The sequence below is a fragment of the Lissotriton helveticus genome, chromosome 3_1, assembly GCF_964261635.1.
Source record: "Lissotriton helveticus chromosome 3_1, aLisHel1.1, whole genome shotgun sequence".
In the NCBI taxonomy this organism is placed as follows: domain Eukaryota; kingdom Metazoa; phylum Chordata; class Amphibia; order Caudata; family Salamandridae; genus Lissotriton; species Lissotriton helveticus.
In genome coordinates, this window is record NC_136061.1 from 1,902,866,672 (window position 1) to 1,902,894,343 (window position 27,672).

The window sequence follows — 27,672 nt, forward strand, 5'->3', positions numbered from 1 at the left end:
GTATTCATCTCATTTTAATTGGAATCATTTTCCTTATTATTTTGCCCACTGGATGTAAGATTGTGTGTATAACTGTATTTGATTTTTAGGGATATAACATTGTATACTATGTTTTTTAATATGTATTGTAATAAATCGTACACTTTTTAGTTTAGCATTATTGTCATTATGATTTTGCTCCTGATTTGTTGCTCTAACTTGTTGTATGGAATGTTGTGGATATAAGTGTTGACTATTGAGTTAGTTCACCCAAAGGGGAAACTTTTTCGACAATCTGTCTTTTGGTACCCTACCCCTTTGGATTTTGGGTCCCTCTCTTTTGTTAGAGACTTATGAGGAGGAGCCCTCGGTAGCCAAGGGACACCTACGTACTTTACGCTGAGCACGGATTTGTTGCCAAGGAGACGCGTACGGGCCAACCATGTGTGCAGGAACAGATGGTGATCTAAAAGAACCTGCGGTGCAGCGGAGTATTTTTTCAGGGAAAAGCACAGGAACAGCATTCTATTTTGGCAATTGTGTCACAGCTCTGTGTTCTGGTGTGACAAGCAAGCATTTGGGAAAGGTTTGCAGCAATCCTGGGAACTGTTCTTCAATCCTGTTCTTGATCTGTGCGTGAGCTTTTAAAGGAACTTTGCAGATCGTGAAATGTTTTGTGCACACAAGACAATGGTGGCTACTTTGATTATTTTAATTTGTTATGTCCTCAAGCAATATGTGCATGCTATGATTTGGTTTAATTGAGATTATTGTGTTATTAGAGCGAATTGCATCTGGTGTAAAACTGTATTTTGCGTTAGTGACTGAATATCTTTAATTGTGCATATTCTACGGACACAATTTTTATTTACTACTAGCATACATACTTATACACAAGCATGGATACCACATCGGTATTAACCCTGCCCAATTTTTTTCAAAATCATAGGGAATCCCGCCATGGTGTAGGAAGATTGTCGTGAATCGTTTGAAACCTATCTAGAAGCAATAGGAGGTGAAACCTTTCTGGCATCTTACAAAATTATGTTGTTGAATCACAATTTGAGGGTTGAGGGTAGGAGAGTGTTAAAAACATTACCAAAACCTATACGTTCAACCCAGGGGAGGGTGAAGTTGAGAAGGAAGGGCCAGAGTTGGAGGAGATAGTTATTGAGGAGCCTTCTGAAGTCTTGAAAGCATTGGAGGACAACTATGGGAAGAAAACGAGTATAGTTGTGGAGAGACATACGTTTTTTCCAGGGGTCAGCTATCGGGGAAAACAGTGGGGCAATATGTTGCTGTATTGAGAACATTGGCTACCACATGCAGGTTCAAGGACTTACATGAAGAAATCATTAGGGATCAGTTCATCAATAGAACAAATAACAGTAAAATACAAGGATAGTTATTGAAACTATCCTATAACTATTAAAGGACCCATTTTTACAAAAGACTATTGACTTTGCAAGGAGGGTGGAGAACAGGTATGTCAGGGAACTCAGTGGAGAACAAGGGAACAACAAGAATGATCTTAACCAAATAAATATGAGTCACAAGGTCAGGAAGGGTGTTGAGGATGTAGCAAAAAATTAAACTAAGGTTCCTGTTGGTAAGGTACCAGTAGGTAGGAATGAGCATACATGCTTCAGGTGCAGGAGTTTCAGGTATACTGCAGGTGTGGAAAGATGCCCCACTGCTAAGGCTAAGTGCTACAACTGTAAATAAATTGCCTATTTTTCAAGGATGTGTAGGCCCGAAAATGGTGAATCTTGGAAATGATCTGTAAAGATTATGAGAGAGTACAAGGGAGAATACTCTGAGGAAGATGGTATTGAGGTATTAGTATTTGCGAAAACCCTGTTAATGAAATTAAAGCGGTTTATCATCCACTCAAGTGCACGTTGATGGAAGACAAGGTTAATGTATTTGATGTGGTTAGATTCATGTTCCCCGTTCACCATAATCGATAAAAAGTTGTGGGAGAGTGTGGACGTGTGTAAGCTGTTACCGCCAGACATTGAGCCTGAAGAGTATTGTGGAGTTAAAATACCACTGTTGGGATTTTTCAAGTGCTGTTTTTTTAAAAAGTCAGGAGCGCATATGGGAAGGCATATGTTGTGCAAAGAGGGGGGTGCTCTTTTAGGATGGAGAGAGTAAAGAGGCTTGGGTATCCTACTTGATACCGATGATCCCAATCAGGTGTTGTTAACTGAGGATGCATAAAGATTGAAGTGGAATGTGAAACATCCTGAATTGTTTAATAGTAAACTTTGATGCCTGAATACATTAGAGCACTGTATTGTGTTGAAGGCTGGGAGCACTCCAGTAATACACAAAGTGAGAAATGTGCTGTTTGCTCTACGTCATAGCAGAAGGAACAGCTGGACAGATTATGTGAAGCTAAAATTATAGAACTGATGGAGGCTTCTGAATGGCTTAGTTCCATTGTTTTGGCTTGCAAGTCCAATGGCAAATTGCACGTGTGTGGACTTGAGAGACTTGAACTACAACATCTGGTTTGACCGCCATCCTTTGCGAAGTATAAGCGAGATTATAACCAGCATTAAAAATGGCAAGTACTTTTCATCGATTGATTTTTCTAATGCATATCACCAGCCGCCGCGGCCCGTCGAGGGAGTTCCGTGGGGAAGACAGGCGGAGCAGGGGAGGAGCAGGGTTGGGGGTGGTAAACACCGGAATATGGATGATTGCAGGTAAGTAAACAATTAAATTAATAAAACAAATTTCGTAGTGTGCCCTGCATCGCATTCTGCGTTGCAGGGCACGCAACGAAATTTGTTTTATTAATTTAATTGTTTACTTACCTGCATACATCCATATTCCGGTGTTTACCATCCCCCACCCTGCCCCTCCCCCGCCCCACCTGTCTGCCCCACGGAACTCCCTCCACGGGCCACGGCTGATCACCAGGTTAGGATACATTCCGATTCTAAATATTTCACTACATTTATAACACCTAAGGGCAAGTTCTAACTTGTACGCATGACATTTGGGCTGGCATCTGCTTCCACTTTTTTCAAAGATTCATGAGTAGTATTTTAAAGGGTGTCATGGAAGTGAGATTGTTCCAGGATGACATTAGTATGGGGTGCGATTGGGAACAGTCATGATAGGGTGTTAAATTAAGTCCTGAAGAAATTGGAAGAGGCAGGATGAACTGTGAGTACAGAGGAGTGCAAATAGATTACCTGGGCACACATTTTCAGGGGATGGAGTTAAGCCCAAAAAGAGACGACTTGAGGCCTTTGAATCTGCCCCATCACCAATTGACAAAGAGCAATTGCACTCTATTTTAGGATTGGTTGAATACTATTCTAAGTTTGTTCAGCATTTTGTAGACAAAGTACACAATCTGAGGGTCTTGATGAAACAAAAGTGTGCAGCTTCTCTGGACTGATGAGTGTCAGCTGGGTTTTGAAGGGATAACAATGGATATTGTAAAGGCAGTGGCCCTCAAACCTTTTGTTCCGCATGGTAAGATCATGGTGGTGGCGGCGGAAGCGAGTGCTTATGGGTTAGGAGTTATATTGATGTAGAAGAAAAATGGATTTGAGTGAGTTGTAGCGTTCGCTTCACACACACTCAAGGATGCAGAGGCCCCTTATTCTGTCATCGAAAGAAGCGTTGGATTGCTGATGGGGGGGGGTCAATTACCTTAAAACATATGCTTGGGGGATTCATTTTGAGTTGAGCACCGACCACTGACCACTCATTGATATTTTTACGACTAATGGTGCTGGCAGAGCAATGCCGAGAATTGCAAATTGGCTATACCGTTTGCAAAAATATGATTTCTAACTTAAGTATGTTCCTGGGTACAAGAACATAAATGCAGACTGTCTTTCTCATTTATCGTTACAAAATCAGGATGAAAGCGATAAAAACGAGGATGGGGGCAAGTGTACATGAGTCGTGTAGAGGGGCCGTCAGTGAGAAGGAATGAAAGCAAGCTATTTTGGAAGATGACGTGATGAAACAAATGATGACATGCTTAGCCAACAAGTCGGGACAGGAAATAGATGTAAAAAGGGAATACGTATATTACAGAAAGGTTTGATCAGAATTGTCGGTAGTGTATGGTATTGTTAGGAGAGTGTATAAGTTGGTGATACCTCTGGGGATGTGTATCAGATTGTTAGAGTTGTTACATAAAGGGCACAGTGGTATGTCTGGAATGAAGAGGAGAGCTAGGTGTGCTTTTTGGTGGCCAGGCATGGACAAGGAGAGAGAGAGATGTGTGCAGAATTGCGCATCATTCATGTGTAGTGACTAAACTCATACGTCGGAAGAATCTCCTATATCAACCACCATAATGCCAGATAAACCTTGGCAAAGAGTGGCAATGGACATTTGTGGACCATTTAATGCCAGGGGAATATCCAACAAATAAGCCATTGTCCCGGTGGACTATTTCACCAAGTGGCCTGAGATAGCATTTGTAAGGGAGATAAAAGCATCCAATATCATAGATTTCTGCGAAGATGTATTACATCGAGAGGGCTATTCTGAGTGTCGGGAAACAGATAAAGGGCCACAATTCGTCGCTGTTGAATTTGAAAGGTACATGGAAAAACAGGGGTGTCACATCTTACCACCCTGGTTTATAAACCAAGAGAAAACATTCTTGTTGAGAGGTTCAATAGTGTACTAAGGAATGTGTGCAACTAGCTGATGAGTGTGGTGAAGAGTGCAAAAGGACATGTTGTGAAGTTATTAGAACACACCCCACACAGCCACAAAGGAGACCCTGTTCAGAATTCTTGAAGGACCGCAAGCTAGTAGCAAGGTGATACCTGCCTGGATGGGCCGGTAAACCTGTACTTTTGGAGGGGAAATGAGTTGGTACAAAGGGTTCAAAATTAACAGGAAAGTATATGTGCAGGCATATGATAAGTTGAAAAGCAATGCACGCAAGTTTTTCATTGGTCACAGGATAAGGACTTCCCTTATTGGAAGTCAAAGGCAGGTTTGTCCAAATGGTCCAAGCACAAAAAAAGTCAAAAAGGTACTTGGCAACAACATGTGGGTAGATGACGGTAAAAGGTAGAACATCCGAAGAGTTACCTTATGTAATAAGTTGGAATGTGACATTTGGTTGAAGGGCAAAACTTCATCAGTCCCAAATGTCAATCCTGTTACCATGCAGGAATTTAAGAAGATGGAACGTATCAAAACTAAACCAATTTGGCATAAGGACTATTTGTGTACATGACTCATGTGATGCGCTGTATCTGAACATGGTTGTTGATGTGCTTCAGTTTTATGCTGTTATTGTGCACTGAAGTTCTCGTGCTTGAATTCTGTTTTGCATTTACATCAAACTGTTCATCAATTGTATTTTACAATTTAATGTTATTTTCTGTGTTTTGTTTTATTAGGAAGGGAGATATGTTGTATCCTAGCAACCTTATGGCATCTGGTTGCTATCTCCACTGGATTGCAGAGTCTGGATTCCAGAGGCAGAGAGCAGGCAGTTGCTGAAGGAGGAGGACTTCAGGTGTTGTTCTACAGAACTAATAAACCTGTTTCCACCTTTCATTACACGTTCCTGGTGATGAAAAACTGTACAGCATCCCGATGCTGATACATGGCTAAAGAAGAAGACGAAAAAAAAGTATATGATGCATCAAGCCGCATCAATTTGTAGATGCATGCCCCACACATATGTGCACTTACAAAATGATGTAAGTGCTTTTTTTCTTTTTATTTATTGATCAGGTTGCAGTTCAAAAAAAAAAAATTCTTCTGCGGTGTGAGAAGCAATACGGATGGTTGCAGCAGGGGCTGATGCAACACAGAGGACGTGGGTAGGGATTCTTCACTGATAGTTGGCTAGCAGGCACTCTCCCTGTAAAATGTAATTCAGTAAATTAGTGTGTTACTTACCATGTGTATCAGTTTGTTTTTCGGTGGTGATGAATGACAACCAAAACTGCAGGCAGAGAACCCTGAGGAGTAGTGGAGACAGAATTTTCAAGGGCAGCCAGCAGCGGAGCAAAGGTGCGCGTGAATTGGTACTCAACAAGTTTATGCACTGTTGCTCCGTTGATTAACAAAGTAAAGGGTGATCTTTCAAGGAATTTTCAGAAGCGAGCGTTTTGTTTTGGGAACCCAGTGACTTTAGAGCAAGCCATCCTTGCATAGGTGCATTATGCCCTTGGTGGTCACACATCACCATGCTACGTCACGTCTGTATGTGACTGCTTCACCTCCAACCTCCTGGGGGCCCCATTGGCATCTAAAGAGCAACACCATGCAGGAGGTCAAGTCTGCAAATCTGTGTAACTGGTAATTAAACAGCTTTTTGTAAGAAAATGCAACAACACAGCCAAGTGCTGCCCACTTAAAGAAGCCACGCACCATTTTTGTATAGAATAATCCACCCAGGCACTATGTATTGTATATATTTTAAAGAACATATAACAATCCATAAAATTGTTCCAAGGAGAGGGAAAACCTACAATTGGATCTTCAAAGTTGTCACTGCCAGCATCTAACATCCACAATGAAAGCATTGTTTGTTTCCTTCAGCCCTTCTGCTCTTGGCGCACCTGTGACACTTATCAACCACTTAGATGAAAGACACAATAGCACCAATGTTTTCCTGAAGCAGTCCTGCAGAATTGTATTTAATATGGGAAGACTGGAAAGAAGGTTTCAAACTTATTTAGAGGCAGATGGGGGAGACATTTTTACAGCCTTGAGGTAATTAGCATTGCTCAAATATTGTGTGGGTGCTGAAGGGCACAGAGAATTAATGCATCTTCCACCACTACATGAAGAAGGTGAAGGAGATGTAGAAGTGGATGAATATGACATGGCATTCAGAAACTTGAATCTAAACATTGAGAAAAAAATTGAAGTGGTGGAAAGATTTTAGTTTTTAAAGAGAGGGCAGTTACCTGGTGAATATGTAGAACTTTACGTAGCAGGTTTTAGGTCCCTAGTGGCTTCCTGTAATTACAAGAGTTTCCTTGATAAAATATTAAGGGATGTATTAGTACTGAAATTCAACAGTAAGAACGTATTAAAGACGCTATTGCACACAGAGAACGTGATGTTACAAATAGCTATTGATATTGTGGACAGTGCATAGAACATGGACGATGGTTTAAAGGAGTTGTCGTTGAGAAACATTACAAAAAAAGAAGAAGTTCAGAAAGCTAGCCACAAGATAAATGTTGAGGCAGATGAGTCATTGTTGCTATTGGTGTGCTGCAATAGGTGAAACCTGCAGGAAGTGCTATAGAAAAGGAGACTTTTACAATGTGTGTAGCTGTAGGATTGGAGCCTCTAGGAAATAAAAACATTTCATAAATAGCAACGGCAGGGAAAAATAGAGGGTGCAGAAGATTAATTCATATAACATGTTGGTAAGGAGTGCGATGCGGAGATAGACAATCCCTTTTGCACCGTTTAGATGGAGAAATGTCTAAGACAATGACGGATTCTGATCCTCGCTACACATAAATAGGTGAGGAACAACTTGTGACATTTTTAATGCATGTTTTGAATCTGTTAGTAGCAAATGAAAATAAACCAACCGACTGGATATGCTAAACCTAGGCACATTGTGAGTTCCAAGGACAAGTTTAAATTGCTATGGATGGTTCTTGTCAGTCTCCCTCCCAGTAGGATTTAACTCAATAAATTGCCAAGTTATTTATTGTATGCACCAGTTCTTTTCAGAGGGTCAAACACAAGAATAGGATGTAAGGCCCACATAAGCAAAAGAATAAGAAATAAGAAATTGACAATGACAATAAAGCCAACCAATGATATACAATGGCACACAAAGGACACAGTAGGCTGTCAATAGGTCTATACGCCAACAGATAGTTTGTGGGAGACAAAAAATGTTATTGCTAAAATACTTGAATAAATCTTAGTCACAGATGAATACTTGGGCCTGCATTATACTTTGATGCCCTCTCCAGGCAAGCCATTGGCAAATCAGACTTGGTTCTGTTCCAATAGGAGAAGTCCTGACAGAAGTGGCAAGCCTTATCTTCTTTAGATGGAAGCATAAACAACCCAAAAGTGGTTTTAATCTTGTTGGGCCTTCCCAGTAAAAACACAGCTTGAGTCCAATGCACTGTGAGCATACGACAAACATCTGGGCATACCCGCCGCACTCAAGAAGTGTTACTTGAAACAAAAACAAAATATATTCTATGGAATGCTTGGATTAATTAATATCAGCCACTGGTCATTACTCAGGACCACATTCAATGCTTTTTGTGCCTACTATGCCACTCCAACCCAAGACGATTAACATGCAAATTAGACTTGATCCTTCTTCAGGAGGAACGGCTGTGCCCAAACTGCCAGGTGAAGACCTTTTTTTTTACTGGGAATACATAGTGAACAAAAAACGATGGACTGGAATGCCCCCCCCCCCCCTCGAGTAAGTATCAGCAACTAAGTTTTTTTCAAGTATTTTATCCATACTTTTCATTTTTTTCTATAATTACCTGAAGGCTGCTAGGTCTGACTTTCACACCATTTCAGATTAGTTCAGATTTTTTAAGGTCTTATTTCCTGCAAAGGGAAAGTCCTTGCTAATAAATAAACCACATATAGAAAATAGTCTCCAGTACTATTTTGTTATTTAGCTGACGCTGTCGTTTGTTAACAGCGGGCAGTATTTATTCCCTCTGGGGGTGGCAGTGTTTTACCACCGGCGGTATTTACCCTTTACACCATCAGTAAGAATAGCACCCTTTCCTAACGAGGCCCCAGAGGTGTCGGGTCTCGAGCAGAGGGCACTTGGCGCAGCCTTTGCCCTTGAGTGTGTTGTCGGTGTTTGTTACTTAACTATTCAGCTATACATTATGGGGAAGAGAGGAGTATTGAACAAATGGAAATACACCTCAAAAAGGAAAATCTTTTTCAAACGAGTCATCGTGATTATGCTTGTGCGTAGGGTCTTTACAACAGGCCTAGAATTTTTGAAATAACTTCAGGGAAACTCTCTTGCGAATGGTTCTTTGGCTTCAGCGTGTAGCAAAAACCCCAGTAAAAAAGATATACAAGGTATATGAAGACACGCTCGCATTATTTTTCATCTGTGAGACCATAGCCAGCTTAGCTCAAGTTTTTTTTAAAGCGTTGTTATTAACTCGGGGTAAAAGCTGCGAGGCCATGTTCCGACCACAGGCCAAGCATGACACACGGTAAAGTGCAGTTCCACAGTGGCTGAATGTAATTCCAAATGTATTTGTGTGTGCGAGTTTGTGTGTGCATGCATGTATCGTGTATCCGTCCAGTGTGCTCATATAAATCATACATTTACTAAATTCCCCATCGATCCTACAACAAAACAAGCAAACAGAAGCACACAATGTAACATAAATACTGCATCTGTTGATGCTTGGCAGTCTGTGTCTGGTGCCACAGCACAGCTGCGACTTTATTGGCGGAAGACTCTTGGCAAACATCTGCTGTGGCATTTACAGTCAGGGAAGCTATTCAGGAATGTATTCACGGTACGAGTTAAAACTTAAACTTCTGCCACTCGAATTCAGAGCCGAATTCGCATAAATCTTAGGTATCTTCTCCATCAGTTTGGACACAGTTTTCCTCTTGTTGCAGGCTCCAGGGGAAAAGTTGCCTTGTTTTAACAGTTCGTAGTAAAGTGCATTGAAGACCATCACGGTCTCTTCATAGCTGTCTCTGGTGGAGATCTCGTAGCAAGGGTATTTCAACGCCTTGGTAAGGCTGTCGCCGTCTTCTGTAGACACCATCCTGTCAAATTGCAGGTCCTTCTTGTTGGCCACAATCACAACAGGTGGTTGGTCGCTGGTGCCTCGTTTCGTGTTGGAGTGGATGTGGTTAATCAAGAAACACAGTCTCATCACCTCATCAAAACTACATCTGTCTGTCACGGAATAAACCACCGCAAACCCATCACCCCATTTGATTTTTTCTTCAATTTGCAAAGAATCTTCTTCCTGTAAAAAAAAAAATCCAAATGACATAATCAAACAGGGAATGTCTCTATGTAAACACATTTGTGCAGGCACCAAAAACAGATACCACCACCTTTACTGTTAATTCAACACATTTATTTTAGTAAGTTCCAAAAATAAATGCACATGGCACTTGTTTGGTCTTATGAATTAGGATGAGCACACCCAGGTTTGGTTCAGACAGGTGTAGATTTGAAACTTAGGTCAAAGTACCTGGTTTATAGGAGAGTGAATCTTAAATTCCAACATCAAACCAGCTTTAGCTTTGGCATATATCAGATGAGATTTCATCATGTTCATTGGTCAAAAATGGTTCCTCCACCTATTGCAACACTTGCCAGTTGTTAGTCTGAATTATTGGAGAGGAATATGCCAAGTTGGAAGTACCATACCCAAATGTCCACCACTTGTGACCTGGTGGATGAATGACTCTCATAAAGCAAAAAGCACAACATTGCTGTCCTGTCTTGCTCACCTCGTGGAAGCTTCAAAAGAATTGACGCTTGGCAAGCTGATAAGTGTCTAGTGGATTATGCTACACCTTCAAAAAACAAGATATAACAGGCAAGTGACACAACATGATATGTGTTTGATATTCATGGCTGTAGCAGATATATAGTCCATGCACAACCATCTTGTGTACCAACTGTTCTGATATCAACACAGTACCTTGTAGTACATTTGCCTCCGTTTGGCGCTATCTGCAAAAAACTGTAAATGTACAGGAGGAAGTTTACTTCTCCCTGAGCTTACAGCAGATATTTTTCCATTTGTGATGGGAATAAATAAATTGATATATGCCTACCAGCAAATCCTTCTGTGAGTTTGCAGCAGACGTAAATGGGCAGTGTCACACAAATTAACAAAAGAACAGACAGATTGGTCAAAATGTAATGGAGTGGGCAGGATACACAATAACGGACTATGTGGTGGCACAACATTCTCTGTTACACAGCCACAAGCTTTGAAAGCATAGCCTGATAGTCACTGTGAACACTGGACCACTTTTTTACCTACTCATCCTTATGCTGGACCACATGAAGAACATATCCACTTGTTAAAGATTGCAGGGATGAGGAGATTTTTCTCTGTTTTGAATTTGTTTGAATGGCGCAACGTACGAAGAGTACCTTAAGCACTACTTTGATTATAATATTTGCATATTTTGCAATATTTTTAGCATGCCTGTTTCAAGCACACATCGGAGAATGTGTTGCTTTTTGGAGTTACCATAGTGAGATGTGAAGTGAATTAGCTGGCTCCCCTGAGGGAAAACCTAAATAGGTTTAGGTATAAAAAACATATTTCTTCCATGGTGATTCTGTATCCCCAGGGAATTAAAATATGACAATAATACAAACAAGGACCCTTTTCTGTGCACTTTTATAAATGGAGAAATGCAGAGCAATTTTTTGGTGTTCTGCCAGCTAAAGCTAGTGAATTGAGTGTATTTTGGCTTCTTGGAAATAAAACAGTTTGTTGGGATGTTTTTTGCAGTCTTTTGGAATACTATTGAGAAGCGCTTCTTGTAAATATGACTTACAACTAGTATTTACAAATGGTTTGGTTTAAGTACAGTCTGTGGGCTGTCCTTTGTTTCTGTCCTAAGTGTTGATCTGTGGGTTAATCATGTGTTTAAATGTCTATGTGGTTTTTGGTTTGACATTAGTGATACTTCTGTAAGTAAATAGCGATTGCGCTATTTGTGAAATAATGGCTCTTAAGCGCGCTGTATCATGTGTTCTGAGTGTATGACCCCTTCTGTATATGTCTGGAATGAGCTCAATGTGTTTGTTTGTGTTTTCTTGCTGTCATCAGTTTGTTATGCAAAATGTCATTTAATTAATATTAAATAAAAATTAAATAAAAATCCAGAAATGAACCATATGATATGCTAAATAACTACATGTTACTATTAGATTGATAAGAGTAAGCAACTATGCACATGTACAAACTGCCAATGCTTAAAAGATAAAATTAGAATTCACATTAAATAGGAATAAAATAGGCCTAAAAAAACAAAACGAAATTGTGTGTTTTCGCAATAAATAAACAATTATAAAATGTTACAACATTTTCCTTAGATACATTGTGTTAGATATAAACAGGCAAACACATCATCTGAGTAAATTGGATGTTGCTGAACTACACACACATTTTAGAACTAGAAATGCCTCCGTTTTAAATAGACTGTCACCGTGCTTCCATTTCAACACTAAATAAGATTTCCAACAGCTGTGTTTTAACTGCCGCTAAGCAGCAGCTGTTGTTTTGATTGTAGGCCACGGAGAGACAGGAATGTTGACTCAGCTAGGATTTTCTCAGTGCAAGCATGGTGTAAAATCCTGCATTTCAGACTGTTGTTTTAAAAAGTTACAAAAATCAGGTTCATTATTTTGGATAACAGGAAAACATTTAAAGTAAGGATTTCCTTTCTTAAAGCCTTTTTTTATAAGCATATTCATGGTTCTGATGTTAAATAATTGTCCTTTTAAAAAGTGGTGCAAAACTTTTCATGTTTCAAGTTAGGTTTCTGTGCTTAGGCTTATGAATGAATGTGTCTAAATATGATAGGCAAGGGATACAGCTTGCTTTTCATATGTGAAATTATCAAAAATGATTGGTTTTATTAAAAAAAATATGAAAACATTATTTAAAAAAATAAGTGCTTTTAAATTCGTTTTTTAGTATTTATAAAGCTTAATACTCATACGGTGACCTCCTAGCATTAAAATTAAATTTAAGTTGTGTTATGCCGCATAATGAGGAAATCTGCATATGAAATCACTCTGCGCAGGCGTGAAAAACTCATTTTTATAAGGGTATATATTATGTATTTTTGATTTTTCATTCCTGGGCTAGGTAGAGAACATTCTGAAGATGACTATAATGCATAACAATTATAGGATATTCATTTTTAAGTGCCCCCAATATCAAAGTCGAAATTGGGCACAATTCACTAATTTAAAAAGAAATTCTGCATTCAGAGCAGCTTTTAACGTGCCTTAGGCTTCACTAAATGTATACATTTAGGTTTAAAAGAAATAGCTGACATCTATATTGTTAGAGAAGTATTCTGCACACTGCTTATAATTCAAAATATGTATAAAAAATGATCAGAAGTTATTTTCTTAACTCTAAATTGACAAACAGGGGAATGGGACTGCATTCACACACAGAATAGGACAGCTGGGAAGGGTTAAAAGTCAGTTCTATATTTAGAAGCCTAGCATGGCTCCCAGAGCAAGGTCTGCTTTGACATTTTGTCCTCTGAAACTTTTTGAAAGACGACAGGGGAGCGAATGAGTAGTTTTACTTTTTTGGCAAAAGCAGGCACTTCATGTACTCATATGATAGAAAACGATATAATGGTATATGTGAACTTTGATTAACAGATAAGCTTTGCCATATTTATAGAGCACTAATGCTTAAAAGCTGAGGCAATGACATTTATTTGACTTCATGTGCCCTCATGTTTCACTTGTACATTTGCTAAAAGGGATTGGGGTTTGGGTATTCCTGTGTTTTTTTAGTTCTCTCAAAAGTGCTATGTACCTCCTATAACTTTGTTTATGGCCAGTTGCTTCAAATAGGGGTTGATAGTGTTGACAGAAGTGAAACCTGTTTCAGGTTTCCTACTGTCAAAATGGGGGAAGGAGGCTAGCTCCTCTACAAATTAAGGCTAGGTAATATGTATGATGCTCTCTCTTTTTCTCAATTTATTTTTAGCCTGTCTAAGCTGTCTGTGAAATAGCAATGAGACATTTACTTGGCTATTCAGTAATACTGTTTTAAACATTGTTAGCATTAATACAATGAATTAGTATATATGTTATGTTACTGCCCATCCTGTTTGATGAAATTATGACAGGATCAGTAGTCTAGATTGTTGTTCCCTTATTTTGATCTTTAAGGGGAACTAGATGAGGATAGTTTTTGTTCTAAAGTTCTTAGGTGATAACAACATTAGTATATGTTATTCTTATGCTACATAGTTTTGCAAGGGCATTGCTAGTTTTTTATTAGCTAGTCTGTGTAAATAAACGGACAGCCCTTATTAGAGCTGATGTTGCCTAGTTTGGATCATGAAAAGTTGAATGCAGGAAAGATGCCCATGTGATCCTTAGCAGACATTTTTGAAGGAAATATTGTTTTATAGATAAGAAACCCTGTTAAATTAGCAGTTTTAGATTTTCCTGTTCCTCCTATAACATGAGAGCATGGTCCTAAGCGTACAATGTAGGTGCTTTTATTAAGAAGAAATCATTTTAGAAGTGTCTGCAGTCCTGTACAAGTAATGTAAAGTTTATGAGCAAAAGTGTAGAACATTTCCTTTTTTAAGGGTTTTTAGATTAGTACACATGAATACACCAATGTAAGGATTTAGGGTATGTCTGTGTTGTTTCTCTCTTTTCCTCACAATTTAGAAAATGAATACAGACTTCCTTGGCTGCTTGGGATTGGGGGATGTATTACTCTTGTCAGTTCACCAAAGAGTTCCTTTTATACTTGCCAATAGGTCCAGGATGTTGTTTTTTTTACTCGCTCATAGATAGATGAAAGTGGTTCTTGGGTGCCTTGCTAATATATGGGGCGTCCCAAGACTGGGAAGTATTCTGAGACTGTCCTCTCAGTTTATAGACTGTTTCTGTGCCTTGTCTAAAGACCTTTTGTTCTGTCCACCAATAGATATTTGCTGCCTTACAACCATTGTCAGAGGGGCCCGGACATCAGATTCAGCCTGGGGAGTCAGCGTCAGCACCAGTCCAGCTTGAAGCCAAAGTGAAGATTACCAGCACAGGCATTGCTGGCAACCAGGACCTCAGTGAAGGTGGAAGCCATGAGATGTAATGTGTACCCCTGCCACTGTCTTGGGCGAAAGACGGGGTCACAAATCAGAAAGGAGAAATTGTGGATTAAGTTTTCATGCCCAGCTGAGAGTCACAGACCGACCAGAATGGCGAGGAAGCTTTGCTTGAGGCGACCCCTTTTGAAACAAGGGTTGCTTCAGAGATCCTACCATCAGGCCTCTGAATCCTGGCCCCAAAGTGAATACAAGTTTGCTTTGTTTGTTGGTCAAGAGAAACCTGAGCACACTGGATGCAATGTGTGGCCCCAACGAATGAGCAGTGCGCCAGCAGAGCAATACAGGAGTTAGGGAAGGACTTGAGTTCAGGGTGCAGGTGCTGTGTCACTGGTGCCTGTTAGATTGAAGTGAAAAAAACTGGTGCACTGCCTGAGACACTGGACAGGATCGCTAAGAGCATTTGCCCTGGTGGGTGACTGCCCTATCCTGAAAGAAGAGACGTTTTTTTCCTTGAAACTGGGCTGTGATTCTTGAGTTGCGAGTTGTGCAGCTCCTCCGTGGAAACAACAAGAGCCTGCCCGTGAGGCTCAAACGGACACAGGGAGAAGACTCCCATCTGGTTGGTTGTACAGCGGCTTCAATTTCCCCAAGGACTTCTTCTTTTTGTCAATAATGTACCCCTTTGGATGTCCCGTTTTTAAGGAGGAGCAGCCCTTTGCAGCTCTTCGTCCTAATTCCTATGGCCCTGTGTGGTCCTCCTGGTCCCTTGGAGCCAGGATTGTTTTTGTAATAATCTGTTTAGTAGCTTTAATATTTGCATTAGTTATATTTATTATACACAAAAAACATTTTTCTAAGCAATTGAAAAATGTGACTTTGCCCTTTCCTTGAATGTATTAAATTGATGTTCTAGCCCTCATAAAATGAAAATGTAACAGTCAATTGGAAAATGTTTTTATTAGAGATATCCTGTTAGCTATTCTGAAACTGAAATAGATGGTCAATGCAATGCATAGGAGCCCTGAAAATGTTTACTAGATGATTTTAGGATTTGCTTTTGCTTAGGACTAGAAAAATGATAATTCTGTTTATAATAGTGGTCATTACTCTCTCCTGCTATCTGTATGTTAATTATGACCCAATACTCTGTTCTCTTTGTATTCCTGCTTATACCTCACATATACCCGCTTAATGAAATGTTTAGAATGGAAAATGCCCCCCCTAGCAATGAAATTAGGATATTGATACCTTTATGAAAAGTAATGTGCAAATATTTTCTATGTTCCTACTGGATCATAGGAATGTCTTTAGCTCATGCTAAAAGGACTATCTGTTAAAGATTGCAGAGATTTGTTAGCATGAGCAGAAAGCCATTTTGTATTTCTGGCAGCCATCTTGTTTGCCATGTGCTGCCACGTGCTCGCCGTGTTCTCTGTCCTCCCTCAGTGTTGACTGCTCTTGTAATCTGCCTAGAAACAAACTATATTTAGCATCTTCCACCTTCGCACATGATCAGAAGGGCCTAGCTAGTAGAATGCACCTGCTCTTCTTGTAGAACTGTCAGGCTATTTTTGCTGCTGTATGGAGAAGTAACTCTCCTCCCACTTTGTTGAGCAAGCAGATCTTGCATGCCCATATTAGTCATTTTGCATGTTACATGTGCCAGGACTGCCCCTTGGTCTTATGCTGACTATGTAACCCTAAGCATATATAAGGCCTCTGTTTTCTGTACTCCTCAGACTGCCTCATTCAGTTCCTAAGGCTTCTGTGTGACATAGTCTCCCTTATTTGAGGTTAATAAAGATGTTACTTTTATATTTCAGCTTCTGTGCCAATTTCTTCTTTGTTGGTTTAAAAGGACCAAGTATCAGTGGGACTCCTGAGAAGGTTTCTATTTTCTATACACTGGTGGAGAATGTCACACACCATACTTAACCTTACACTATGACCTCAAACCAAAGAACACCATAGATCATGCTGTGGTGCCACCAAAACCATTGAGAGTACATAATTGGCAAAAAAAAGCCAAAATCTGCCGTCCTCCTTAATGTTAATGCTCAACGTGGCTTTCAGAATGTCTGTTGACATTCTACTGCCTCCAATAACCACATGTGCTATTTGACTGACTGACCTGGTGTGATGCAGCAGTCAATATATGGTATACCCAGCTGTGAGTACTGGCCCCAAGAGGAGGAACGACAAAGAGATGAGTGTCGAGTGCCCAGTGTTCCAGGCTGGAGTGGACTGATGCCTAGAGTAGGACATCTGCTTTGGAATTTCATGGTGGTTTACCTTTCAGCAATGGGGTGGGTCAGGAGGTTTAAGAAAGGCAGGAAGGAAAATAACCACCTTACAGAGTCCTCTTCCAAATAGATACTGTCCAACCCTGTGTGAATGATACCTGCTGGCAGAGCCTCCAGGCAATAGATGCTCAGACCTGAAACAGGTATAATAAATAAGGCAGCTGTGCGCTACCAAAAATGCTACATTTTAATTGGCTCCTAATTGGCCGATATGTACGCACGGGATTCATAGCTAGTACCTGGAACCAGCATAATTACAGTATCATTCACCTATCACTGTGGCATCTTCCCATAACAGCTGCCTGAGAAGAAAACAGAGTTCTAATGGGAACTAAAGTCGCCATCTATCTCACAGAATGTGCCTGAATTGAGAGACATTCTGGTGGAGAAAACAGCATTTGAATCATCCATTTTCCAGCCCAGAAGCATCAAAATATACATGACAATATTTCTCATTCCTGCTGTGGAAAGTTCCTGAAATGAATGAGTCCCTTTTACATTCCTTTCCATGTGTTGGTATTATATATTTAAAATGTTCCCAATCTGTGATAACAGTATGTGTCAGGACATTTTAAGTAGTACACAATTGTTTTGTTTGATTTACAATGTTTTTTATTCTAAAATATGTTTTAATAATTATCTTTGAATATAGCAGTTTACACTGTACACAGAAATACATTTTACAGACAATAAACATATATTTTTGAATATTTGTACCATTTTCTTATCTTTAATTCACAATAAAAAAATATGTTGAAGCCAGTGCACAATTATACAGGGAGATGCAAATACTCAAAAGAGGAAGTGGGAAAAAGTAAAAACGAAAATTATAAATATCCAAACAGCAACTACTTAGAAGATTCTCACTGCCCATAAGAGCACAAATCTATTAATTTTAAATAAGAGCTTCATAAATAGTTGTGTGGGCTCTTCTATTCACCAAAATTTAAATGAAAGATAAAAAACGCTGATGGCTAATAAAATGTTAGTATTTTAATATTAGGAATGTGTTAAGGAAGAGAGAAGATGGGTAGCCTGATTAAACAGATATGGAAGGGAGATGCTGGACTTAGGTAAGGATCTCCTTAACTATTTTTGGCCCCTTTAAAATATATTATGTCTCAAATGACTTATAGCCAATACCTCCTCTCACATTTTTAACAGCTCGTTTCATATCTTCATTGACACGTCCATGCTCATTAACTTTAGCCTGCTCCACAACAAAGGCTTTAAATTCAACAGCTCATAGTTCCTATTCCAATAAAATGGTGTTCGGAGTGCCTCACTTTTGTCTTATGTACAGAATGTTAGTACTACATTTGTTTATTATAACTCTGTGGTGAGGCTACAGTAGATCACTGGAGAGTCAACCGAATTCTTTTGGAAGTGCATGTTTCATTTCAGCATGTACTGCTTTTCTGAAAGAGAACGATATTTGAAAATGTATAGAAAAGGTGCCTTCATTTTAGTGTTCTAGAACACTAAACATAATTTCTATTACAAATTAAACTCCCTCGCTTTATTAATTTATTGAAGTCAAACAGTTGGAAATGCATTGCGTTCTATAGCTCTGATTCTAGCAACATGGTGTTCAGATGTGTTTCAAATTTGTCATGAATATAGAATGTAAGCACTCCAGTTGGTCAATAGAACCTTCCGGTGATGCTGCAGTAGAACATTGAACAAACCACTGATAGACTGCTGTTGCAAGTACATGTACTACTTAGCATATCAGACTTTTTTCTCACATGGCTAAGGAAGATATTTGCAAATGTATAGGAAATTGTTTCTTATTTTAGCTTCTGGAGCACATTACATAACCTCTATGAAAAAACCTTCGAAAACTTTTCTCTCAAAAATGGTTCATCAGATCCCAACAGATGATCAGCATTTTTCAACGGGTAAAATCACATTAAAACCCACTACAATTACTAACCACCAACAAATTATTTACATTGAAAATTTGGTATCACCCCTTATATTTGTTCATTTTTGCGACCCCTCAAAATCAGACATTCAATATAATGCACTTTAATGGTGATGGAGCGCAATGGTGCTCTTTCGTTTGTAGGGGTGCATTATAATCAAGGATAGTCTGCATCCACATATATATTCATTTGACGTGATAACAATTGGTTGTTAGATCTTATTCAGTAATAACATGTGAAAGTGTAATGATAGAAAGGTATCGTGCCATGCAAAGAAACAACGTGGCATTCGTGTTTTAATATTGTAATTCATAGTATTTGATGTAATTTGCTTAACGAAGTTGCTTATATGTAATAATGCATTTGATTTAAACGTGCACCACATTAAAGTTGCACGTAGATGTGACTAATTGTGTTTAACGTGTATGATTTCATAAGTTGCTTGATGGATTTGATGTGCTTATGTAACGTGATGTAGAAAAGCCCAAATGAAATGTTCAACAATGCATGTATTTGAAGGGACTATGTTTTTCATTCTTATGTTGGACAATTTCTGTACGACTGAAATGTGTTCTCCTTGGAAGCTCTCAGGCAAGGCTTGCTAGTGAATTTCATGTGCATGTCGAATTTATTCTGTCGTCACGTTTCTGTTGCAGGTGGAGAAAGTTGTTTTTGTTAGTTAGAACAACGCCTTTTGTTTAGGAGTTGATACAATGTGTAAGGAACGCTGATAATTGGGAGACAGTGTTCTTTCTCACTGAGGGAGGACTGGGAATCAAGGTCATCGAGCTTGGAACTGGAAGTCAACCCAAATGGAAAATCACCTATGAGAAGTGTCCAGCGAAATGAGGTGATCTGTGGGTGTGTTCTACGTTTTTGTGTTTTGTATTAGGGACAGTTCCCCGTGGTGGAGTCAAGAGAGGAGGTGAGAAGATCAAAGGAGAGAGAAGGAGCATCTTGGAACGAGCTCTATAGCATTGTCTACTTGACCTATACAAATTGAGTGAACTTCTTATGAAGTCTTCACAAGCTGACACCTTTTCCTGATCTTGCCTGGGGAATGCTAAGTAGAGATGTCATGGTAGTGGTAGTGTAGGGACAGACTAATGCTTTCTATTCACGAGCCACAGAAGAAGTCTGATCTTGACATGGGGGCAATCTTTGCCTGTGTCCTGCTTCTGGAAATTATTATTCTGTTTATGATTCATTCCATAAAACTAGCTTGTAGGTTTGGATTTGTATTAGTTCCTATGTACTTCTACAACCTCGTTATGAGGTGTTTGTCCATCCAGTAGTTTTTGGCTTTGTAATAAACTACTAACTTGGAATTCAGAGTCTGTGATTCTTTAGAGTCATGGGGCCAGATGTACGATGTATGTCTGCATGAGCAAATGGGTTTTAGACCCGTTTGCGCATGCAAAAAGCCTCTGGGCCATGTACTAACCCTATTTTGCGAGTCGCTAATTAAATAGCGACTCGCAAACCTTAACCTTGGAATTGGGATTAGCATGTTCTGCCCTATGGAGTCAGTCAATTGTGATGTTAGTAGTTGTGTCCTATATCCTCTACCTTATATCTTCTATCACGTGCAAAACTAGGATTTAATTTCGCATTCCAAGACTGACTGATGATGTAAGCACTTATAATAATTCCCATTTTAGCCAACACAAAGGTTAATAGATCCATGTCATCCTATTTTTACCACTCACTGCCTGCTCGTTTTTGCTGGTGGCTGTGTAGAGGCAATATTCTACAGAGCTCCAAAGAAAGACCTTCATTTTTGGGATACTTTGGGGCGTAGGCGTTGGTCCTGGTAGTCTTTGTTGACTGAAAGCCAGAAAATTCAACTCACCTTAAGGGTTGTGCTGCATTCCCTGCTGCTGCAGATTCAAGAATGAAGTGATTGTCCCCAAAAACAGCTGTTCTTTTCAAGCAATCTGAAGGCTTTTGGGACTTTGCATTATTGGTACACAACTGATGGTTCATCATCCCTTGTGTTATGTTTGCCAACCTAATCATGTCCTCACTTATGTATGCTCAGTGTCTCCCAATGCTATGCATAAATTATGGTTTGAATTACGAAGAGCGAATATCTACCCCAGTATGTGATACTTTCTTTGACAGTGTGACAACTTATATAGCTCTGGATGGCTGTCTTTGTGTAGCATGTAATTTGAGGACCGACATGCTTGAAAGTTGCCTGATACCATTTTGGAGTATGTGCCATGATGACACTTGCATGGTATACCTCTTGATAGTTGTGGAAAAGATTTTTCCGTAAGCCTTTTTGGTGGTTTCCGGGCCACAATATTCACAGTGTAGGGTTTGCCTCACAAGCACAGCGAATTCACCTGAAATGTTTCAGAATAATGTATGACCAAATGGCATTTCAACAGGTGAGGTATGATAATCTCCCAGTTTTGCCGCAGGTGAACAATGGATATATCCTTGAAGGGCAAGCATAATTATTCCATGTCTGTATTTGTCATGGCTGGCATTTTTGCTGCTGTTTAATTATCCTTTCTCAAGTTGCAGGTAAGACGGCGCTTGGGCATGATTTGTATTCTTAACTTGGGTTGTCATTAAATTATCCTTGTTGTTTTGTGTAATTATATATCACCTACGTGTAAATGAGATGTCATTGGTTAGCGTTCTGTTATTTTTTGTCATGGTGGTCTGAATCCCTATCCCTATGTATTTGAAGCATTTCATATGGTAACTTATTGTTATTAAATCAACTTTCCATCGCAAAAATCTTGGATAGGACTGTGCATGACTAGTATGTGTTGTGGCAAGACCATGTTGTAGAGAGTTATGAGCTGTGCACATTGGCTGACATGTGCCAATGCCTCTTTCCACTCCTGTTATGGCTTCAATTGATAATATGCCCAGCACCTTATGCTCCAGGCTTCACAAGATGAGGGGTTGAGGTCTGCTTCAACTTGTGCATTCTGCTGGTTCTCTTACCTCCCTGGCACTCTGCAACCCATGCAATTCCACCTTTTCTTAGATACACCCTGACTTCAGGGCACTAACATTAATCCTCTCCATTTCTTCGAATTGTTGTATGTTTACCTTTCATCCAGTAATACAAGTTTGCAGAGAATAAACTTCATGTCTCTAGCCATTCCCTCTACACTGCGCGTCTAGGAAGTTTCCAAATATTTGGTTTCATATTTTGGCAGCTGCCCCCAATATTATATTTTGTTTTACCCTCAAATATTTGGAGGGGCTATTTTGTTGTCCTCTTCACCCTGATCTCTCTTTATGGCTCCATGTGTTTGTAGCACTATGCTGTACATCACTTGTGTGCTGTGTTGTGGTCTGCACCACTGGATTTAACCCTGTGTTCTTCATTGGTGCATTTACGTTCTCATCAGTGTGATTTGGATGTTGGAGTCGTTTTTTCTTGGCGCATTTGTTCCTACAATAGATGTCACTTCACATCTGTGATTTTCAGTGCCAGTTTTAGCATTGGCAGACAAAATGCTGACTGTAACATAGAATGATGCAAAGTCTGCCATCGTGTGAATTTGTGGCAGCAGAATTTGCCCTGGTAGAAATGCCACTGTGCCACGGTGATGGAAGTGTCTTCTAAAGGCATAATTTCATTTACCAGCCAAACACATGCTCAATTTATGCTTGGAGCTCTGTTGCGGATTTCAATAGTTGGACTCTAAATCAGGACCACAGGGTTTTATTTAGATTGATTTTTAGATGTTCAGAGGGGAGGGGAGAGAAAAGTGAGACACACAATGGAGGAGATGCAGTGGCGGCTGTTGGGGCATTAAAGTGGTGAGCAGTTCAGAGGGAGGCAGCGCACAAGGGGCAGCAAGGGGAAAATAATTTTAAAAATGCTTACCTGCCATCTGCAGCATCGGTGCTCTTCTGGCCTCTGCTCTTCGACACCCGACATGCCACAGGCTTCCCTACGCCAATCCAGACGCTGGTCTCATGCTTGTATAACCCAGCATGAGAGCAGCACCATGATTGGTGTGAGCGCCCTAGTTAAGCACACACTAATGGACTAAGACTCTGTGCTTGCTCTCTGACCAGTTGTACAGCACAACTCGGGTGGAGAGATCGAAGTGTGCATGACGGTTTCTGTCATGCGCACTTCAAGCAGTGCCACCACTCCTCCTCCTTCCTGCAGCTGCTTCGTGTCCAATTGGATGGCTTTGCCTTGCACTCGGCAGGGCTGCAGGAAGTGAGCGAGGAAAAATGAAATGATAATAACCCTTGTCATTATCATTTTATTTTTCATTGCTGAAAAGCAGTTGGGCAACGCTCCTCCTCTTAGCGGAGAAGCCACCGCTGAGCTGGAGAGATGAGAGATACAAAGAAGTTGGGCAAATGTTGGAAAGGTATTTCTCTCTGTCTCTCTGGGATCTGACCTCTGTCTCATTCTGTATTTACTCCCTCGAGCTACGCTACTGGAACTGCACAATCAAATACCTAGTATACCCCCATCTTGCTTTATGACTGCCTCTTCTAGAATCCAGTAATTGCTTTGCCAGATGCATAGTTGTGTCTCAGTGTGAAATATGTTCTGTTGTGTTCTTGTTCTGACCCACGTAGATTCCTTTGTGATATAATATGTATAATGATGCTGGGGTTAAAACTTATTGATGGTGTCTAGAATGACAGTGGACAGGGTGTTTGGCGAGATAAGACTCATGGCATCCACAGTAGAATGGTCCATTCAGGGCTCGTCTCCTCACTGCTTTTGTGGCTCTTCCCCATTTTCCAGAATGGTTCTCCCGCTGGCATGTCAGGCACAGCAATCGTTCCTGATTCGTCCCTCAATCTTCCTACTCTCTTGCCTTTGAACATCAAAGTCAATGTTTGGCTGCTGATCACTGGCTCTTCATAAAAGCACCTTGGACCACAAACCTACATCAGCATAACATAACGGAACATACCAGAACATAGCCAGCCGCGGCTGCTGCAGGTAAGAGCAGTGGGGCGGTAGTGCCTGGTGGGGGTGGAGGATATTTTGAGAGACGACTACGAGGGAAAATTAAATAAATAATTAATGTCCCCTTGTGGTCGTCTCTCGAAATTCCCCCCACCATCCCCCACCCCCTCACAGGCCCTACCGGTCCACCGCTCTTACCTGCAGCAGCTGAACATAGCAGAACATAGCTGTCCAGACTCTAACATGCATTCTAAGTTGTCTAGCATTCTCTGGCTGGACTAAGAGCAACATCTTGTGGCTTCCGGAGTGGGCTCTACATACTTCTTTTACTTTGTACAGTGTCCTCTCTTGGGTATTTACTCTTGTTTCCCTTCCTGTTGATATTTATCATTGTTTTCTTTATTTTAGAGCTGTTCTAGACTCTAAGGCCCTGATTCTGAAAGGTAAACTTGAACTTTAGTGTATGTTTACAATTTATTTGCTATTCACAAACTAATTTTACGAGTACTATCTTTACGACTGAGGAGTCTCCACACTTGTGGTGCAGACTCCGCCACGGTTGCGGAGACTCCGCAGTCGTAAAATTAGTTTGTGAATAGCAACAAAAGTCTTAAACTTACACTAAAGTATATGTTTACCTTTGAGAATCAGGCTCCAGTAGATAGGCGGGGAGGGCAGGCTTGCTTCAGGCTGTAGATCTACCCAGGACATCTCGAAAGTTGGAGAATGCCAAATCACTGTGTGCTTGCCTCCTCTTAGTTACATCTTTTGTCAGACATGAGATCTGGTGGCCCTCTCTGCAGATCTGTGAAGTCCAGAGGACACGGAAGTGAATCTCTGCAGTCATGCCCAGCAGGTTGTAGGCTAAATCTGTCACAGAATATACTAACAGGAGGAATCGAAAGATAAGTTAAAAAAAAAACTTGACAGAGACAGTCAGGTGGTATGTAGATGAGTACATGGATATAAGAACTTATGTAAGTGCTGGCGCCAGAAACTGTACGAAAATGTATTGCCCCCCTTTAAACTATATCCAGTGGAGGCAGAGGGCAAACAACACTCAGGGCCCATTCACAAACCAATTTTTAATCACAAAGGAACATTTACAGCTCGAAATGTCATCATTTACCCTTGTCAGTTATCCACAAAAAATACCCAAAGGGCATAAATGCATTTACAACTGGGTACAATTTCATTTGAGGGTTTGTGAATGCCCGCATGCCTGGCACCTGTGGACTTCATTCCGACTCTTTCCTACCCTGGAAATTGTCAGAGATTTTCTCCTGAATAGGGCCGAAGTAAATCCCCTTTAATGGTGGGAAGGGAATGTCATATTACGTATGGTAATCCTCATTACTCCGGGTCCCGTAGTCCTCGACACCTTCATGACTTCCCTCCCTCCTTCCCTTTGTGCCGGCCTTCATCTTTGGGCTTGGTATTGCAGAGGGAATGCTGGGACCTGTACCCTTTTGTACTCCCGGCGGGAGGGGGGGAAGGGTGGGGGTAGGTCCAGCATTCCTTCTTTTCTTTTTCTGTCAGGAGATGGATCCATCTCATTAGTTGTGAAGGTGTCGAGGACGGAGGGACCTGGGGGTAATAGGGTCTTCCCAAATCTGTTGGAATGTGGTCTCGCCATGGAAAACGTTCTCCCCAAAGCTTAAAAGAATCAAAAAGATGCGGCGCGTATTTGTGTACTGTGTTTACTTCCTCACTACAGAAATAGTAACCCTGAAAACAAAACAAACATGGCTTACTTGCAGCTATTTCGGGAAGTTAGCATTTGTAAAGCTGCATCTGATATGCTCCTGCTGAGCTTCGTGAATAGGAAAACACTGTACATCTGCACCTGTGTTCAGAAGTACTTTTATGGGTTCAGATTTATGATTGTGTGAATCGGATCCATGGAAGTCAAAATGCGGAGATATGAGAGTTTTGGTGCAGATATAATGCAGTATAGTTGCGGTAGTTAGGCCTAAAAGTCGCAGCCAGTACTTATTTAAACATTGTCTTCCATGCACAGTATTTCCAAACCGCATTGCATACCACTGTGTTTATACCAGAAACATATTTGGTGATTACTGTACCTGCCCTGCTGTATCAAGGATTTCAAAATGGACGAACTCCCCGTCTATGGACGCAGTGTGTCTGTAAATCATTTCTGTAAGAAACAAAGAATGTCAGTTGGCTTTTGATCTTCGACAAAGAAAGTGCACAGTACCTTACATTTGCAAATATCTGCTGTGTATGTAATGTCACCCAGGTGAGGCCGCGCCTCCGTGTGACGTCATCTCTGTCCTAGACCTCTGTGCACTTGCACAGCTAGCATGCACACAAGGCTCCCTGGCATTTAACAAGTAGCATTCCGAAAGGAGCAGTGACGGGTTCAGTTTTCCGGAAGTGCTCTATTGTGGTCGGCTTTCTTTGTGTTTACTATTCCTCTGTGCCAGAATCTTGTGACTGAAGGCCGGGCTGATGGAGCTGCGCTTCTGCCCAGTGAACCACACTCTGTGTCTCTTGGTGGGGGTTACGAGGCTCAGAACCTGAGTTCTTATACACTTTGCTGACATGTTGCATCTCTTTGGAAGCCTCAACTTAACATTTTTAATTATTTTGTTTCCCCAGATGCGACATGTGAGTTTATAGTACAGAGCTGGTATAATTCATCACCAGGTTGTACACTATTTGGTGGCCAAGACCACCACTCTCTGCGTCATTAGGGATGGACACAGCTTGAAGTCCTGGGCTTTTCCATGTTATCCTAATGCATTTTGGGTGTTGTAGTCTTAGTTTACTTCCACTGAATGGCATGGGGTGAGCTGTCCATCTAACATTAGGTGAACATGAGAATGTTAAAAGGATTTATTCTGTGGTCAGAGAATGACTAAACTAGAGGTTGCAAGAGTACAAGAGTACAGTCTGGTTCGACAACACTGAGGGCAGTATCGTGATGGAGAATGAGTATCCTGCTATAGGAAATACTATCCCAATATTGATAACTACATTTGTATTTGTAGTTGTGCTTGTTTGTTTACTTAGCATGAGGAACAGAAACACTATGCAAAGGTTAACAGTGAAACATGGGAGTTTAACCGGTGTTTGGCAAGAAAAGCAACGCGGCGCGGAGGGCGGAGGACAGTGAGATGTGGCAATCTGAAACATGATCACCGTGTGCACTATAGATATGAATTGGACCTTAGTGGACAGTGTCAGGGAGACTGGCACTACTCCATTTGAAGGTAATAGATTTGAGGGCCTGTCTGATGGTACCAGGGGAAGTGGCAGATTTTAAGTAAGGGTGGGGGCTAGGATGGTGAAAACCAGCCGTGGTCCGTGCATGTAACAGCGGTGTGGCCGTGGGGGGGAGGGGTAGAAGGGTGGAATTTCGAGGGACGATGTAGAGGGAAAATTAAATAAATACTAGAAAACCAGACTTCTGGTGAGCTGCAGCATATCTGGAGCTGTTGATTTGAAACTAGTGATGTGTTGCTGAGTTTGTGATCAAATGGTATGTGCTGAATTTATTTAGGGGGGACCACGTACAGAGTAAGGGGTTTAAGCCATAGGTAGATAGGATTTGAAACTGAAATCAAAAATAAAAAATGATATGTGGTTCACAATGAACCAGCAAGCCTGGTGTCCAGAGTAAAGGAGGGAGGCATTTCTGCTACGATTGAACTATGTACATTGCTCTCAGTGCTTAGAACTCTGAGAAATTTTTACAACAAGGGGTGGTGATGGACAGAGT

General features: G+C 40.7%; 1 protein-coding gene across 1 annotated transcript in view; it reads right to left on the reverse strand.

The window, feature by feature from the left end:
- Window positions 1-9,364: 9,364 nt before the first annotated feature.
- Window positions 9,365-27,672, reverse strand: part of LOC144825208 (ras-related and estrogen-regulated growth inhibitor-like) — a 398,750-nt gene continuing 380,442 nt past the window's right edge. Inside the window, exons 3-4 of the mRNA XM_078684055.1 lie at window positions 26,012-26,085; window positions 9,365-9,953 (exon numbers count right to left, since the gene is read on the reverse strand). Of these exons, the coding sequence (XP_078540181.1) occupies window positions 9,468-9,953; window positions 26,012-26,085 (560 nt within the window). The 3' untranslated portion in view covers window positions 9,365-9,467. The remainder of the gene's footprint in view (window positions 9,954-26,011; window positions 26,086-27,672) is intronic.